The sequence below is a fragment of the Centrocercus urophasianus genome, unplaced genomic scaffold (genome assembly GCF_019232065.1).
Source record: "Centrocercus urophasianus isolate 14NV4802_14NV808 unplaced genomic scaffold, USGS_Curo_1.0 seq_56, whole genome shotgun sequence".
In the NCBI taxonomy this organism is placed as follows: Eukaryota; Metazoa; Chordata; class Aves; order Galliformes; family Phasianidae; genus Centrocercus; species Centrocercus urophasianus.
The window spans coordinates 68,414-85,767 of NW_024885155.1; the positions used below are offsets into that span (position 1 = coordinate 68,414).

Consider the following 17,354-nt stretch of genomic DNA (forward strand, 5'->3'; position numbering starts at 1 on the left):
CCCCCCCCCCCCAACCCTGAGGGGGGGCACCAGGGCGGGCCTTGAGGGAAGGGGAGGGAGGCCCCAACCCCTCACCTGCTCTGTCCGGTACTGAGGCTCAGCACAGCGGGCATGATGGTGCTTTTATTCCCCTCTTTCTCTCTAGCGAAGCAGTGACTGTTGAGTATCCGCTGCAGGGAGGATTTCACCATCCGGCCGCTCTGGTCCGAACCCCGAAACCCTCCGCCGCCCCCCGCCGACCGCTCTCCAGGCACTGCTACACAAAATGGCACCTCGGCCGCAGTGGGTTCTTATATACCCTCGGGAAAGCCACGCCCCCTCCTGTGGTGACGCACCGTTGGTTGGGTCACGCCCCCGGACGGGAGATGACTCTTTGGCAATGGACGGATCAACTGTCCATGATAAAGCCTCGCTTTCCATTGGCTGAAACGAGCGCAGAGGCGGAACGAGAAGCTCTTTCCCTATTGGTGGGCAGCGCGATGCGTTCGCAAAATCGACGGGACGGGGAGGAGGGGCACAGAGGGTTCCGATTGGCTGCGCCAGGCGAGAGTGGGCGGGGCTCGGCTGGGAGCCTTCTACACGGCGCCGTAAGCCCGCACTTCTCTCAGCACCGCAGGTTCGAATCTCGCGTTCGCCCACTGTGCCTCGCTGAGGTAAACTGCGACGGGAGGGCGGGGCTCGGCGCATGCGCAGGAGGAAAGAGCGGGAGTGGCTGCCGCGAGCGCCCCTCAGCGGCGCGCTGTGAAGGCGGGTGCGTCGATCCCGTCAATCAATAACCGCCCGCCCCAGGGTAGGGCGGGTTGTCCTGAAAGGGTGACCAAAGTGCTTTCCTGCAGCTTTTTATTTCGTTTGTTGTGCCTGCGTTTGGTCGGTGCTAGGGTCAAGTATTACAAGCAGTTTTTTTCTCAGAGCCGTCCCAAACTTGGCCCCAAATCTCCCCTGCTCCCCACACATCTCTTCCAGTACCCCCAGATTCCTCCTTCCTATACACAGATCCTCCCATGTCCCTCACACTCCCCCATTAACACTATGCACCCCATTAACTGTGCCTTCACCCCAATTCTGGGGTCACCCCAACCCTCCCTTCACTCTCCTCAGTCTCCCCCAAAATGCTCCCAGATTCTTCCCTTAACCGTTTATATACCCAAATCCTGCCCCTATTAATCCCTGATATACCCACATTCCTCCCCAATATCCCTCTGATCTCCCAATATGAATCCTCCCAGATGTCTGTATTCAATTCTTCATTCAGCCCAGGCAATTCCAAGCCTGTTTTATTCCCTTCAGCTATCAAGTTGCTGCATTTGAGTATTTCCACATTTTTCACCGTGTCTCTTATGCTTATTTGCTTTAAGATATTCCCATCCAAAAGCTCTGAGCTTTTGGGGGTAAAGCATTCATTGGTTCCACTTTGAACAAGAACCGAAATCCTCGCCCTCTGAAACTGCTCTGATTGACTGCAATGGAACAAAGCATATTGCCAAAGAAACCATTGTCTCTTTTCCTGCAGCTTAGATGACAAGCCTGGCATGGTCAGCAGGCAGTGACTGCTCTGGGAGTCATGGCAAGTAAGAAGTACAAGAGAAAAAGCCTTTTCCTGCTGCAGGTAGCTGCTCTTAGCTCCCGGAATACAGAATAACTGTGGTATGAGTGCTTTCATCCTGCTTTCTACACGTTGATTTATGGACGGGAAGCTGATTGCCATTTAATGTATTACCCAGAGACCAACTTGAAACAATAGGATAGCTGCGACTCGGGAAAATTGGGAGCAAATGAAGCGCATCAGAGAAGATTTGGCAATTCACGTTTTGTGTGTTGTTTTAGCAAGGCTTTCCTGAATGGAGGGGTGGATCTATTAGGCTGCCTTAGCGTTTTGTTTTAGGTTTCATTATTTCTAATAATGGTGCTTATTATTTATGTAGTAATCCGACTGTAATTCCTGATAATGGCACAATCTCAAAGGGCTTCATCTTCACAGCTGCTCCCTGCTTTATTGTGGCACTGGAAACAGCTTTGCTCGCTGGATACCTGTCATCTCAGTGGGCCCTCATTCCATTTTACAGCTGAGTGACCTGGATAACACCAGTGTTCTGCAGTGTGCAAAAAGCCCAATCAACCTGTTTTCTTTTTAAATATTGAATGAGATTAGTTCCAGCTGCAATTTTGCTGAGATAGCCTGACTCTTCCAGTTTAGCAGCGACAATGATTCATGCATCCTCACAGAGAAGGCTCTGACTCAGAATTTCAGGATTAGCAGCTGAGGCACTTTGAGATGTTGCCATCCCCAGCTGTTTTTTACCACTGTTTTGCCATCATTACCCTCCTGTAGCAGAGCAGGCAGAATTAGCTGCTCCAGTCACATTCCCATTTGGCATCTCTGGCCAAGCCCATCTCATCCCTAGGTTATCTAATAACTGGGCAGTGAACCCAGACAGCTGATGTGCAGGCGTCCATGACTGCTGGGGCACAGCAGCTTTCAACCCAGAGGCCAGATGGGTTCATCCCAAGTCCTTTGCAGTGGCCTCTTTATTCCACTGGCTCTAAATACTGCTTCTCCAAGACACGTTTCAAAGGAACAGAACAGTCTCAGGGCTGGAGGTGCAGCAGGCAGCCTGGGGCAGTTGGTTTGCAGCAGTTCTGAACTGCTTTGCTGAACTCATTGGAGGAGAGCACACAGCGAGTCCCAGTTCTGTGTCTTACACAAACAGGTCATAGCAATTAGGCTGTAAAGTCAGCTGGGAAAATACTCTGTACAGTCTGAGTTATTAAATAACCAGATCTGTTAAGAGAGAAAGTACAGGAGGGGCGATGATGCTGCACTCCAGATCAGGAGTCTGAATTTGAGTAGCTTCAGGGTGAGGAAAACAAGAGTTTTATTTTCCAGAAATTTGCCTTTTTTTTTTTTTTTTTTAACCTCATTCCAGCATGTTTTTCAGTTTCTTTTTATAAGAGAGATGCCAGACAGTAGTCAGAATCCCCAGTTAATGATTCTTTATTTCTACTTTCCCGAATGTCTTAGGATGGAAGAAGAGTTTGTGGCAGCACAGGAATAAGTGAAGTCAAGGTCAAAGTTGGCAGCTGATAGAAGCAGATGTTCGAGCAAGAAATGGATGAGACCAGCAACCAAATGTATTTCCTCTTCATTGTCTGTTTTCAGGCTTGCGTGAGTTTGTGATTAGGTGACACAAAGCTAGTGCATAGGAAGCTGTACAGATCCCCAAACACCCTTAGGATTCAAGCATTAATCTTTCTGTGTTGTTTTCTGTTGGTGAGAGGAATGAGCTGCACCCACATGCGTGTGCTGGAGTAGCAGCAAAGCTCCATTGGAGGTGAATGGAAAAGATTGGTAATGGGCACAGAGCAGAAAACCCCATATATATTCTGCTCAGCTGCATCACGCTGTCATAGCTCCTCTTGGGTGTGGGATAGGAGGTGTTTTTGACATTGAGCAGTGCTGTGGGAATTGATCTGCCTCTGATTTGCTGAGTAGGGAAGTGCAACAGAAAGAAAAACACGAGCTTTCTTTTAAAGCATGTGCAGTTCTTACATAGCATTACGCACTGAATATCTCCCCAAAAGTAATTAAAAAACCAACATTTTAATAACTCAAGCATCCCAGTGAATAAAAGCCAGTTGTTCTGGTTGCCCTCATTCTCTCTGTTCCAGCAATACAGGCATTGCTCTTACAGCTTTAAGAGTTATCTGGAGATGCAGCCAGGCACCAAAACAGAACAAAATATGACGCAGAGATGTCTGTCATGTTGTGTTTTCACAGAAATCAGTCTATGTGATGACTTCTCCACCCTGTAATTCAGCCTCTTTTTGTCCCAGGATAATTTAAACATTCGTCTTGGTCAGCTCTGTGCGGAGACAGAGTACAGCACAAGTTTATAAGGTTGTGAGCATGAGTTTATCTAAATACGAGGCGGTGTTATTTCTAAACTTTATAAGACCTAAGTCTTCTAAAGTGGGGCCACTAAATCTATCCATCTCCTCCTTAGTTCTGATTCATACAGGTAACTCCCAGTTACCTAGTTCTAAATACTCCCCCACTAGCTATGCTCTTTGGTGTGTTAGAATCTATTCTCATCTTTGTGGGCCATGTAATTAGAACACTTTCTCTATCATTTTCATCGGCTTCACTGTGAGAATGATGTGATTTGAAGGTCAGCTTTTCTGCAGACCCACTTGTGCTGGAGGAAATTCTGCGTGCCACTGCAAAGTGAGGCTGGGATTCCTCAGTGTTCACCAGCACAGGGAAGAACTTATTTTCCAACATCTGGGTGAGATATTAAACAACAAATGTCTGCACTTCCTACCAAAGAAACTTAGGAACTCTGCATTCTCACTTCATAACAGCCACTATGAAGAGGATTATAGATTGAATGCAGATGAGGTAAGACACTTAAAATGCTTTAAAATCTCATTATTTGTTTTAAGGGTGTAAACTAACATAGTGTCGGTAGTGATGAGTTTTCTTCTCTAGGTTACCAGGATCAGGCTTAGAAGCACTGCAGTTTAGTTTCTTTGTAAACAATTATAATAATTATTGTAAAAATAATGCAGAGGGGAGCAGCTTGCAGCAAGAGTGGGACATGTGGCAGTGAGCAGCAGCCAGGGACACAGCGGCTGTCAGGAACAGCACCTCAACATGGCAGGGAGAGAAGCTGCTTGAGCAGTTTGTCCTTATGGCTCTGTAATTTCAGAGTAATTACTTGATTTTTGGATTATTTTTTTTTCTCCGGGTGCTGCTGCCAATGATGAGCAAATGGTCATGAGGTGTTTAGAGGTCGTTGCACAAGAATATAGTGCAAGACATTGCAGCACCTTCCCTTCCACGATCTATTTTCTGTTTCGTTTCCTTTGAGCCAAACAGAGCTCGCAGGGTTTGCCCTCTCCATCCCCACATTAACAAGAGATGATGAAATTCTGGTTCTTCCAAATTGCAGATCCACAGAGGGGAGACAACAAGCCCCATCTGCCCACATGCACCCTGCCTTTTGGAGTGGCATTCTGCTGTGAGCGCTTTCTTTCTCCTCTGACCCCTTTGGTTGCTGGAGCTTTGCACGCTGGATTTGTTTTTGCTTAACTTCCCTTTTCTCTTGCAGAGCAGTTCTGGTGCTTCTTTCCAGGAAGGGCTGCTTTCACACCCTCTGTGTTGCAAGAGCTGGGCAGGATTGCTTATTTTCCATCAGCTCTTGTTGTGCTTGGATCAGTCAGCCTCAGGGACCGGGAAGCGCACGGTGCGTGCAGCTCAGCTTTTGTAACTGGTAATTTGGTTTGGAAATGTTATCCAAACAAACAGCAGGATGAGAGTTAAGACCTGTGCAGAATCTGCTCCGTCAGAAACGAGTTCAGAGTCAGTTCTGCCTGCCTAAACATTTCGCCCAACAGCTCATTAAAATGGAAATATTCAAAGGAGACTTTTCCCCCCCGATTAGATCGTTCCTTTGATAAGAGCATTAACGAGCATATTTTCCCATAAATAAAATGAACAAGCCTCGAGGGCAGGGAAGGTTGTTTCGCCTGCAATGAGTTATGTGCCACGCTCGTCCTTTTGCTGCTAGGGGAATCACTTTGCCCCTTTGCTGCAGCTGGGAACAGCTCAAGAACGGCCTCAGCACAGCAGAGCTGGCAACATGGGCTCTCTTCCAGCTGTAGACATCTAGTTCTTGCAGCTTTATTTCAGGTATAACCCCAAAAGCTGCTCGGAGCACTGCCAGCACCCAGCACAGCCCCTCAGTGACATCAGTGACACAGGAGGGGACAGGCAGTGCTCCTGCCAGCCTGTTTGTTTGAGCTTCACGCAGCCTCGTGCTTTCAATCCATGAGCTCCTGTGGTTGAACCAATATTGACTCAGGGCTGTGTGTGCAGAGCTGGTCAGCGATTCCCCCAGAGCTGCAGCCGACCGTCGGGCAGCTCAGCGGGATGCTCAGCAGCTCAGGTTGGGGACAGCTGGTAAAGCATGAAAAATGCTCATGAATTTCAGACTGCTGAGCCCATCTTCAGACATCCAAACCCCAAGTGTGAGGACACACGATGGCATGTGCCATCGAGCCCAGGGTGTCCTCACCCTGTTTGGAAGTCCGAAAGTGATGGTAGCTCTATTATGCCAACAGAATTCCAGTTTTCCTACAGGTTTCCACTGATGGAGCTGCCTTAGGTACACATTAACTTACACTGCCTCCTGCTTGTCATTAATGAGAGCTCCTGGACATGTCCTTGCATCCACCACAGTGCTCTGTGTGTGCTGTACCTCCCATAGAACCGAGGTTCTGGGAGATAAAGAGGTGCCATAAGGAAAACAGGAAGCCTTGACACGACTGTTCTAATTGGACCAGTCACCCGATTTCTTTCATTTCCTGCTTACTGTGACTTTTACTAATTGGAAAACCTACTGCTCAGGAGTGCATGCAAAGAAAGGGAGCAGCTGTTACAGAAAATAAACTGTCTGGGCAAGGAGTATTTCCAAAATTTGGATTTGGGGTGTTTTAGCCCCTGACGCTGTGGCTTCTGTTTGTCTCAGTCCTCTCTTGGGTCAATTTCTCTGGCTAATTTTGGGCTGGTTGCTGGCTGTATCTTAATACGTTGCATGCAGCTTGCAGTGTGCCCTGCTGTCACGCAGCGCTGGGTTTCTTCATGTGCAATTTCTTATTCCCTTGGTGTTCCCAGCTGCATCTGCTGCCCTGTATCACTGGGTGGGGAAACTGAGGCAGGGATGAAGAACTGTGTGGAGGTAAAGCTCCTCCAGCCTCAGTTCCTACAGAAAAAATGCACTATTTTGGGCTTTTCATCCTACTGACCTCAGAGTTCCTTTGGAATAAGCAAAATGTTTTCTTGAGCCTCAATTATCTGTCCTTATCTGCCTCAAACCTCACTGATAATCCTCTTTGTTGCCTTTAAAAATATTCCTGGGAGATCATTCTTTGGCAGTGATGGTTATGTGTAGTTCTCTTTTATATTGCACTCAGCTTTTCTTTCAATGGCTTCCTGATGTCTTGCTGCTTGGTATTGTTGGGTGGATGTACTGTGGTTTTAGGATTTGAAATGAGCTCAGAAATACTCTTCCCTGCGGTAAGAGGATGCTTTTTTTCCCATGAAATGTTGCAGAGACGGCCATCAAATGTTGATTTATTCAAAATTGGGTTTTCTCTTTTCAGTGCTCTCATGGTGATGCAGATTGACATTGCTGCTGCCCGTGCTGCAGCTCAGGCTTTGTCCAGCAGCACCAGTGGGATGCAACAAGGGTGAGTGTTTGCATCACCACCCGTTAAACTCTTTGAATTTTAACTACAAAGGAATCCACCCCAAAGCCATCAGCTCCAAGTAGCAGATTGAGCTTATTTGGTTGGTTCAGACCCACTGGAGGATACAGAGACTCTCTCTCCACAGCCCAAACGCTTCTCATAGCGGCGCTGAGACCTTTTTTCCATGACCCCCAGGTATAACAGCTGTGACCCATTTGTTTGGAGGAAGCTGTAAGATTAGGAAAAACAAGCTGTTCTCAATTTTCTTCCCAAATAAGCCATTGTTGTTGCTTTCCAAGCTCGCTGCTCATTATGATATTTTGCAAAGTTAACAGTCTCAAGGCACACAGCATCCAAGGGATGGCAGCTTGTTTCTCTGCTTTAATTTTTTCATCTGGGAAGATGCTGAGAGCCCTCAGCTTGGCTTTATGGAGACACTGAGAACTGAGGCTTCCCCATGGTGCAGGGTTCAGCTTCCCAATGGGATGCAACACGCAGAGGTGGAGGGCCAGAGGACACCTTCAAAGCCAAACCCAGATATGCTGTTCCCATGTGATCCTGGGGTCCCACTCGCCTCCTTTTGCCTTGTTTTGATGATTATCAGGGAAGCTTCCCTACGCCTTTGCTGCTACAGATGTAAAGCATCAACCCATGACCATGTTAAGTGCCATCACCTCTTAGGCAAAACCCAGCTGTTCGTTTGCTGCCTGTTGTGGTGGGAGGTGAAAAAGAACAAGCACACAGGGACCAAAAGCCTGGTTTGTGCACCTGGGAGGTTACAAGTGTGATAATGGGGTTTTGGTGTTGTGTTGTGTTGTATGAAAGGGCTGCTGCAGCCTCAGAACTGGCTGCTGAGGTTTCGTTGGGTCTCAGCTTTGATGTTCAGCTGAAAGCTTTCTTCCGTGCTCTGGCAGAGGGCTGCAAACCAGCTCAGGTCTGAAGCACCGGCTCTGCAACGTTGGGGTGGAAGGAGGTTGGCAAAGCCTCATTCTGCACCACAAAAATGTGGCTCGGAGGTCTCCCACCAGTCTGGGCCTGAGCCTGCCTCGGTTCCATGTGCCCATCTTTGATGAGGAACTTAGAAAATATTTTTTTAGTAAAAACTGGTTGCTTTTCATCTTGCTTTGTGCTCAGAGCTGCGTGGACCCTGCAGCCCCCAGGCTTGCTGTGGGCAGCTTTCCAGGCGTGGTGGGTGCAGGGAGCATTGCTCACGGCAGAGCAGGAGCAAAGCACCAAGAGGGGCTCAAAAACAATGCTTGATGTGTAAGGGCAGCCTCAGCCCTGCTCCTGCTGTTCTGCAGGTCACGGAGGTGGGTGCAAAGGGTCATGCTCTTATTTGGGTGCTGTTGGCCAAGGCAGCGTGCTCTGTGTAGGCTTGGCGCTGGGCAGGAGACATTGGAGGGCTTGAAGGTGATGTCCTCCCTCCTTGCATGGAGGTTTGGGTTTGGGGATGGGGACAATTCTAGGAGTGTGTCTCTGAAAGCAGTGAGGATGGAAAGGAGTCAGGGATCACAGAGTCATGAAGGTTGGAAAAGACCTCTTAGATCCTGAACTCCAGCGCATCCCACCGTGCCCACTGGCCATGTCCCTCAGTGCCACATCTACACAGTTCTGACGGTGACCCCACCACTCCCTGGGCAGCTTGTGCCAATTCTTCTCCGCTCTTTGGAGAAGTTGTTCCCCATACCCAGCCTGACTCTCTCCTGGTGCAATATGAGGTCATCCCCTCTCATCCTATTGCTGTTACCTGGAGCAGAGGCCAACTTCCCCTCACTACAATCTCCTTTCAGGAGCTGTAGGGAGCAATGAGGTCTCTTGAGCCTCCTCTTCCCCAGACTGTCCCGCTCCATCCCCTCAGCCACTCCCCATAAGACCTGAGTAGGAATGGAGAGAAGGATTGTGGTGGGGCTTTGCTTGGTTCGGCACCCCGACTCTCCAGCCTCATGCTCCAGCACCAAGTACCGTAGCTTTCCCCTGAAGCATCCCCACCATCCAACCACAGCCCCAACCCCAAACCAACGCATCTCTTTGGCACACCAGAGCCACCCCAACCGCTCTCCCCTCCTGCCCAGCACTGACTCAGACATCCCCTACGTGCTGTGCAGAGTTTCCTCGCCATCACCCCGCACCTCGCACCGCAGGGTGCAGCGAGGCCGGGCCGGTCTGTGCATGCACACTGCCTTTGTCTGCTGCTGTAGAGGAGCAGAAAGTGCTGGAGGGAAACCTCTGAACGGCAAAAACCACGCGGGGCTCCATTGTTCCTTGCATCCATGGAAAATTACTCCTGCTCACTCTTCCTCTTGCTTGAGCGGCTCCAAACCATGGTCGGAGGAGGAGGGGAGTGTGTGTACGTGCGGGGTCAGAGCTGTTCCTTTTTTTTTTTTTTTCTTGCCTCTAAATGATTTATTCTGAAAGGCTCTGGGCTTTGTGTCGCTGGGAAAACACGCAGCAAGCAGAAAGTGTTTGGGGAGCGACCATTTAAATGTCACTGGGGGAGGAAGAGGAAACAAGGAGCCCCCCCACCCCAGCAATGCAGCCCCGCTCCCATCTGGCACAAGTTGTCTCTTTGCTGTTCTGTCTCTAAGCAGAAAGCATTTCTGCCCCTCACCGAGCCGCCCATTGGCTGCTGTTGCCTTTGGAGGAAGCTGCAGGCGTGCGCAGAGCAGCATCGCTGTGAGCTCGCACAGAGCAGTACCCTTCAATTGTGCAAAGAGCAGCACTCCTCCAGGGTGCTCAGCGAACGCTCTCACTGTGAGCAGGCGCAGAGTAGCATCATTGCAAGCATGCATGGAGCAAAATCACTGGAAGCTGGCAGTGCTCAGGGCCAGGGCTTGGAGCAACCTGATTCAGTCTGCGATGTCTCTGCCCATGGTGCTGGGTTGGAACTGGATACCTCCAAGGTCCCCCCCAACCCAAACCATGCCGTGGCCCTGTGATGTTTCTGAGATAAGAGTGCACGGAGCACTGCTGCTGCAAGCTCTTCTCTGCTCAGCCGGGACGGAGCTGGGTGTCACCTGGTGCTTATCTGCAAGCGTTCCTCAGACAGAGGTGTTCCTGGCAGCCACAGCTCTTTTTGCACCCAAGAGTCTTGGGTTGGGCTTTTTTTGCATATGTTTTTGCCTTTGCAATTGGTTTTCTTCTGCTTTGGGAGCTCCTCGTGCGTGCAGGGAGCTGGGGTGACCTTTTGTGTCGTGAGGCAGGTGGGATGGGATGCAGACGGGTGTTCAGCTTTGGGGTGTCAGGGTGCCTGCAGGGTGCCTCTAGGTTCCATGTGAGCCACTCTATTGCTTTTTCTCCCTAGGACCTAAATTCAGATCTGTTGCAAAACCCACAGAGGGCAGAGGGAGGGAAGCTAGAGGCACCTCCGTGTACAACCAAGGAGCCTCTCCTGCTGCCCCCCTCTATTTCTTCACTTTTTTGCCTTGAGATCTCAGGCTTTTGCTGCCTTCTCTGCTCTTCCCAGCCCTGGACAGGACAGCAGGGAGCGATATTTAAAGCAGCCAAACCCGCGTAGCTGTGCAGTGACCTCCTCTCCCTTCTTGGCTCTGAATTCCTCGCATCCTTCTTTTCTCTGTAAAAGGAGAGCTGCTCTATTTAGGGACTGGGTAAGGTGCCTCCAGCAGCAAGTCTCTGTGCTTTTAGCTCCCCATTCCCTGCTGTGCTGACCCATGTGGCGTAGGGAGCCCAGGGTTGGAGATGTGCAGACCCCAATCAGTTATTTGGCAAGCACTTGCTCCTTACAGCTTTAGCTAGAGCCTTCCCTTCCCTAGAGCTAGAGCCTCTCCCTTCTTGCTATTGGAAATTACTGCACTCCAAAATCAAGAATCATGAAACTGAGGTCATGGGACCAGTTAGCATGAAGGAGAGAAGTCCCACGGCATTTTTTCCTGATGAATAACACTGCAGAGTGATAAAGGGCACAGAATGGGGCACGCACATAGTGAGAGCCCCTGGGGGGACCCCCTGCAGGGTGCTGGGGGGTACAGAGTAACCCTATCACCCTCACTGGAGGCCAGTCAGGATTTATGGCCTTGTCACCAGCCGTAAATTTGACATCTAGGGTTGGGTCACACGTAATCGAAGCCAAAGAGGGATCTCATGGGTAGATAAAGGGGTGACCTTCATGCCAGGAGGCAGAGGGCAGGGAGCAGGACACAGGCTGGGTCTCCCCATTGGGTTCACTGCTGGTTGCATCTCATTTCATCTGTAAATCACCCTTCTTTGGAACAGCTGTTGAACCCCAAGGTCGACAAAGCTACACGACTTCTCCCATTACACCATTTTCTGTCCTGTTTGCATCCCATAAATTAAGTCAGTGAGGAGCTTGGTGTGGGATCTGGAAGTGTTTCACAGCAGGATCAGTCTCTCCCCTCTAATTAAACATTACAGGTTCCTCATGAGTCACACCACATGCAGAATGAAAAGCCTCCATGGGGTGATTGATGGGAAATATGTTTTGATGTGCAGACTCGGGCCTCACTCCTCACCCCATGCACCGCCAGCCCTCTTTCTTTGCATTCCTGTATCTTTTCTGACACAGGATGACCAGTGCTGTTTCAAGATGTAGGTGCACAGCGGGATTTCTGCATGCACAGGCTGCTTTTTTTCTAGCATCATCTCTGCACCGTTTGCAGCAATCCCCTAGGATGCCTTTTTGCTGCTGTAAGCCCTGCGCTGACATTTGCACAGCTGTACCCACAGTGCCTCTGAGCTCCCTGCACAGCACTGGCTCACTGACTGCCTCCTGTTGCACATGGGCTACTAGAGGGGAGCCTTGGTCTTATTGTAAAGAAACAAAGCGTAGATGATCACGCTGTCTCCCCATCTTCTTTCTAACAACCACAGAAAGCACTGACCAGGAGCAGCAGAACTGGATGGTAGCAGAAATGTCAGCAGGATGCTTGGGTGCAGGAGGGAGTGCAGGTGAGCAGGACACAGCAGGGCTGTGCTGGTGGCAGTGCTGGGGAACAGGGAGGGACACATGGAGGTGGTGGAGGTAGGGATGAGAAACCTCTGCTCCGTTTTTCCCACTGCTCTGCCTTGTTAGCCCTATTCACAGGGTGCCCTTCCATGCAGCACCTGGGATTTTAACCTTTATTCTTGGGAAATTGTTCACTTCTTGGAGCTGCCGTGGAGCAGTTATTCACCCTTTCTCCTCCCCTTGTGACATGGAAAGAAATTCCCACGCAGCAGCGCATTGCCCTGCAGCCGGAGCCGGGCTCTGCCCCACACCACAACCTGCCCCATCTTGTCCTTACCTCCCAGCCTGGCTGCACTGCTCATCCACCTGCACGCTGCTGTGCTGCCTTTGATTCCTCCCCGATGAGATCATCCACCTCTCAGCACAAAACACAGAACTGAGCGGTGTAGTCCTGGCATGGGCTGTTTCACTGTTTCACTGGACTCTTTCATTCTCTTGCTTATTCCCTACCGGGCCTTCACATCTTCTTCTTCTTGTCCTGGTAAATGGAAAACAGCCCAATGGTGGCAGTGGTGCAGTTTGGGAGCATTTGGGGATGGCTGCTGCACACATTAATGGTGAGAGCTGCTGCTCTGATCTCAGCAGTCCTACAGCACCTGGCTATCGATCAAAGCACTGTGCAGGTGCAGAGGCAGAAGGGACCAGCAAGATGCTGGGGGTCATTGTCACCCGGATTCAGGGTGGCGTGGGGTTCATCAGGTGCTACATGAGACTGAGGATGGGCATGGGGAGGTGCTCACCCCACTCTCTGCAGGGAAACAGGTGATTAAAGAGTAGTGCCTTCTGCTTGTCTCTCTTTTGCTCTTAAAATCCCCAGATCTCAAGAATAAGTCATCGTTAGAATCACAGAATCATTAGGGTTGGAAAAGACTTCTAAGAACACCCAGTCCAGCTGCCCGCCTTCCCCCAGGACTGCCCAGCACTGCCTCGTGATGGGCTCAGAGATGGGGACTGCTGTGCCCAGTGCTGCTGCACTACTTCCTATGAAAAAAAAACCCTCGCGATTTCAAGCAGCCAATTTGGGGCCTGACTCAGGGCTGGAGGAGGAAATTCCTTCAGGCTGTTGTTTGTGTTTTCCTAGAACAGGAAAAAAAAATACACAGCAAGAAGCCTCAGCTGGCTCTGCTCCCCCACCGCACATATGGGGCCAGGAGGAGGGACAGAAGGGATGGAATCCTTGAGCCGTGGTGTGGACGTGCATCCCTTCAGGGATCCTTTGTGCTCCTGAGGCACCACTCGAGGGCAGCCATGCTTCAAACACAGCAACAATGCCAGGAACCTTGTGGTTGGGATGGGCTCTGTGCATCCATCTCCTGTTGTGGGGAGCCTCAAGGTCCTGCCGTGGCCAAAACCCCACTCCTGGCTTCTGTGCTGTGGGTTTTCTTCCTGAGATGGAGCCCAACCTAAGCTATCCCTAGCTGCAGGTGGGATGCTGAGATGGATTGGCTCCTCTGGGGTGAAAAGAGAAGGGTTTGTGGTCAGTGCAAGCCCTGCTAGTCATGTTACTGTGCTACACTGGGGAGAAAACAGCATAAAAGCCACTGCAGCACTTCAACCTCAGCTGGAGGTCATGCAGGTCCCTTCAGAGGCAGCTATGTGGGATGGAGCCTGTGGTTCCATGACCTTTAAGGCCCCTTCCAACCCAAACCAACCATTCTGTGGTTCCATGATCTTTGAGATCCCTTACAACTCAACCATATTATATGGTTCTGTGATTTTTAAGGCCCCTTCCAACCCAAATCATCCATGGTTCTATGATCATGGTCCTTTCTGATGCCAAAGAAAGTGGAAATCAAGCCTTTCCAGCCTTCTTCCACTATCACAGAGAAACAAAGAAACAAGCAGTGAGCAGGCAGGAGAGCACAGCCTGGCACGTGAGATTTGCATGTGATTTCTGAACTCTGCTGACTTTTAACTTGGAATTTCTTATCTAATAAAGGAAAGGAGAAATGGGGAACAGCTGGTTGCTCTTGAAATGAGTTCCTGGTCCCACCAGCACCACATGGTGCTGTTCCTTATTCCATGGCATGGATGAGGTGTCTGGTGGGACCTGTCCCTGTCACCAGCAGCACCTTCAAGGATGTTTTGTTTGGGATGTCGTGTCCCAGCAGTTGCTTGCTCATGCTTTACTCAGAGCTACAGATGGCTTGGAGTCTTCAAAGAGAATAACGATTAGCCCCAAGCAGCACTGAGCTGTGAGAAAACGTATAATGGAACAATTATCAAATGAAGCTGAGACTAAAAGTGGCATTTAATGGGATCTGGCACCTCGTGTTCCAGCTGACCTGAATGCTGCTCCTTCTGCCAGGCAAATGGAGTGAAAACCTCTGGGATTCATAAATCGGAGTATTTAGGTCACACGTGGATTAGGGTGCGATCAGACAGCGCAGAGCTGCTCTGGATCATATGAGATCACTGAGGGCAGAGGGGCCCATTTGGTACCAGCCGTGGGCATCAGCTTGTGCTTAGGATGCTCCATTTCTCACTGGATCTCTCCGTGTCGGGAAGCATTACCCAATCCCACAGTAACACCTGGTGGCACAAAGCCACAGGAACATCTTGCTTCCAAAACGCTGCGGGCTTCCAATTAATGGCACCGAGACAAGGAGATTGCTCGCCTTGATTCATCTCAAATCATCGGTGATGAGAGAAGTGTGATTTGACGGGAGAGGCACAGCTGGCAGACAGAAAACGTCTCTTTGCTTCCTGTAACTTCTCAAGCACTCCCTGATGAAGATGGTGTCCATTTGTTTGCATCACCCCATGGCTGTGCGAGGGCACGATGCGGGGACGACGCTGGCTGCACTCACAGACCACGTGGTCCTTCAGTTCTGACTACAGACAACATCAACTTCCCTTAAACCCAAGTCTGAAGATAACGGGGGGCCAACCTCATGTCTTAGCAGCTGTCTTTTAAGCACAAGTTATTAAGGATGGAGAGGAAGGAGATTACATCCCACTGGGAAGATGGAAGAGCGTTGCTATAGAAGCACAGGGCTGCTGCGGCACAACTGGAAGCTGGGTCTTGGGTACCAACCAAAACCCCTTTTCTGAGCCTCAGGGCAAGGGAAAAGCTGGGATTTGGTGGGGAAGTCAAGGGATTAGGAAAGATTTTACCTCTGGGTATTTCCTTCCTCCGTCTGCCTGAGTTAGAACTGAACACTGGGGATGAAACACCTCTTGGTCCCTTTCATGCTGCAAGAAACAAGCTGAGAAGGCCCTGAATGTGCAGGAGAGTCCCTGTCCCACGGTCCCACACCAAGATGAGTGGGAAGAAGTTTTGCTTGGGCTCTGCATGCGTGTCCTGGGAGGATGAGTTTGACATCAGGAGAACACAGCAAGCTGACAGACCTGCGAGCCCCACATGAAACACAGCTGGGAGCAGAAGGGGTTGTTATTCAGCTCTGCTTTCACTTTGCCCCTATAAAGCAAGCGTGCCTCGCCAGCTAACTCCCTGACCCTACTGGAGTGGGAATAAAACAGAAATATACCCTTGGCACGCGCCCGCAGCCCTGGCGCGTTGGGGAGGGCTTTGTTTACGGCACAGCTCTCCTCCATCTGGGCTCGGCTTCGGCAGAAGGTTATTTATACTGCAGTAGGGTTCACTGCGTGCTCAGCCCTGCCTCTGCCAGAGCCGGGAAATCCCTGCCCTGGAAAGCAGACGGCTGCTCCTGTCTGCTGCGTGGTCCTAAAGCAGGACCGTGGGCTGACGCCCCGTGGCCAAGAGTGCTCCCAGCATGCAGGAGGAGGATGCTAGTTATCCTTTTTGGGGTATATAGGAGCTCCCCAGGCAGAGGATGAGGAGGGCGAGCCTTCATGCTGGGCACCGTGCAGGTTTCCTCCCTGTCCCAATGTGCATAAAACCCTGGGAGTCCTCCAAGCTTGGGCAGGGGCCAGCCCATGCCATCCATCATCGCGGCGTCAGGAAAACAGAGCTGCGTCAAGCTGAAGTGATGTTAGGGGGAAAAAATGCTCTGTAAGTTGTTTTTAATTCTGTTAATAGGAAACAGACCGCGTGGCTTCAATCTGGCTGCGGAGCCCTGGAGCTCTGTTTGGGATCGGCTCCTGCTGTCTGGGGCTCCAGAGGTGCTGGTGTCTGGTTTGTCCCTCCTGTGAATCCTGCAATGGATGAAATATCAAACCTGTGCTGAAGGCAAATGTCAGTGCTGCAAAACGACGTGTTGCAGCTTTGGGTTCTCAGCCCTTCTCCCTTCCAGAGCAACATCCGAAGAGGTGTCCTCAAGGCAGGACACGACACATGCCACGTGGTGCCACTTCAATGGGGACACACTGGGAGGGCGGGCTCCTACCTGAGGCTGTCCCCACCAGCAGAGCTGCTTTTCCTTTCCTGCTGCCCAAAAAGGGGATACCCCATCCCCTTGCAGCCCCACCGCTGGGATGCACTCAGGGAGCAGAGCCACAGCCCCAGGTTTGGGGTCAGCCCTGTGCCACTCTGCCTTTTCTGGGGGGGCAGCTCTGGGCGCTGCAGCCCCCGGTGATTGGGTGCTATTTTGCTCGGTGCAGGAGCAGCTGTTGCTGTACATTACTGCACACTGCCTGTACTGGACCGCAGGCTGGAGGCGAGGCGGCTGTGCTCAGCCTGAGGTATGGCTTTGTGTTGATTTTCTCCTTTTTTATTGAATCAGGGTGGGCAGCAGCCCAACACACGGCCAGGGGGATGTGGTGCCGTGCTGGCCACGGGCACAATGAGGGCAATGGGACCCATCCTGATGTGGCCATGTGAGTGTGCTCAGGGATGGCAGGGCGGGCAAGGGGCTATTTTTGGCCATTTCTTTGACATGAGTTAGCAACCGCGGGCTCTCACAACTTGGGCTTGCTCAGGAAAAGTCCAGGCAACAGCAAAACGGGGCCACGTTTCATCTGTGGCCATAACTGTGTGTGTTGAAAAGACCTGGAGTGCGGAGCACGTGGGAGAGGATGCAGCATTCATGCACGAGGTAGCCTTACCCCCTTAGAGGAGTCACTGCAAGATGAGGGCTGGAAATGGGCTGTGTGGTGGCAGCCCTGGCATTGGTGGTCATGCCTACCATGTGGCCATCCTTGCCGTGTGGATGTCCCTATGCCATGTGGCCGTCCCTGTCCCACACGGCTGTCCCTGCCACGT

General features: G+C 50.9%; 1 protein-coding gene and 1 long non-coding RNA gene across 4 annotated transcripts in view; one reads left to right on the top strand and one right to left on the bottom strand.

The window, feature by feature from the left end:
• Positions 1 to 260, bottom strand: part of OAZ1 (ornithine decarboxylase antizyme 1) — a 4,091-nt gene extending 3,831 nt beyond the window's left edge. The window contains 1 exon segment of the mRNA XM_042836001.1: positions 76 to 260. Within this exon segment, the coding sequence (XP_042691935.1) occupies positions 76 to 191 (116 nt within the window). The 5' untranslated portion in view covers positions 192 to 260.
• A 304-nt stretch (positions 261 to 564) lies between these two features.
• LOC122169673 lies at positions 565 to 14,178 on the top strand. Of its 3 annotated transcripts, XR_006171607.1 has the most exons (6): positions 565 to 653; positions 1,511 to 1,644; positions 3,020 to 4,396; positions 7,162 to 7,248; positions 12,094 to 12,171; positions 13,047 to 14,178. It is a non-coding gene; the product is annotated as an uncharacterized LOC122169673 (long non-coding RNA). The 3 variants fall into 3 exon arrangements; XR_006171606.1 differs by having other exon boundaries at positions 12,094 to 14,178; XR_006171608.1 differs by lacking the exon at positions 7,162 to 7,248 and having other exon boundaries at positions 12,094 to 14,178.
• The last annotated feature ends 3,176 nt before the right edge of the window (positions 14,179 to 17,354 follow it).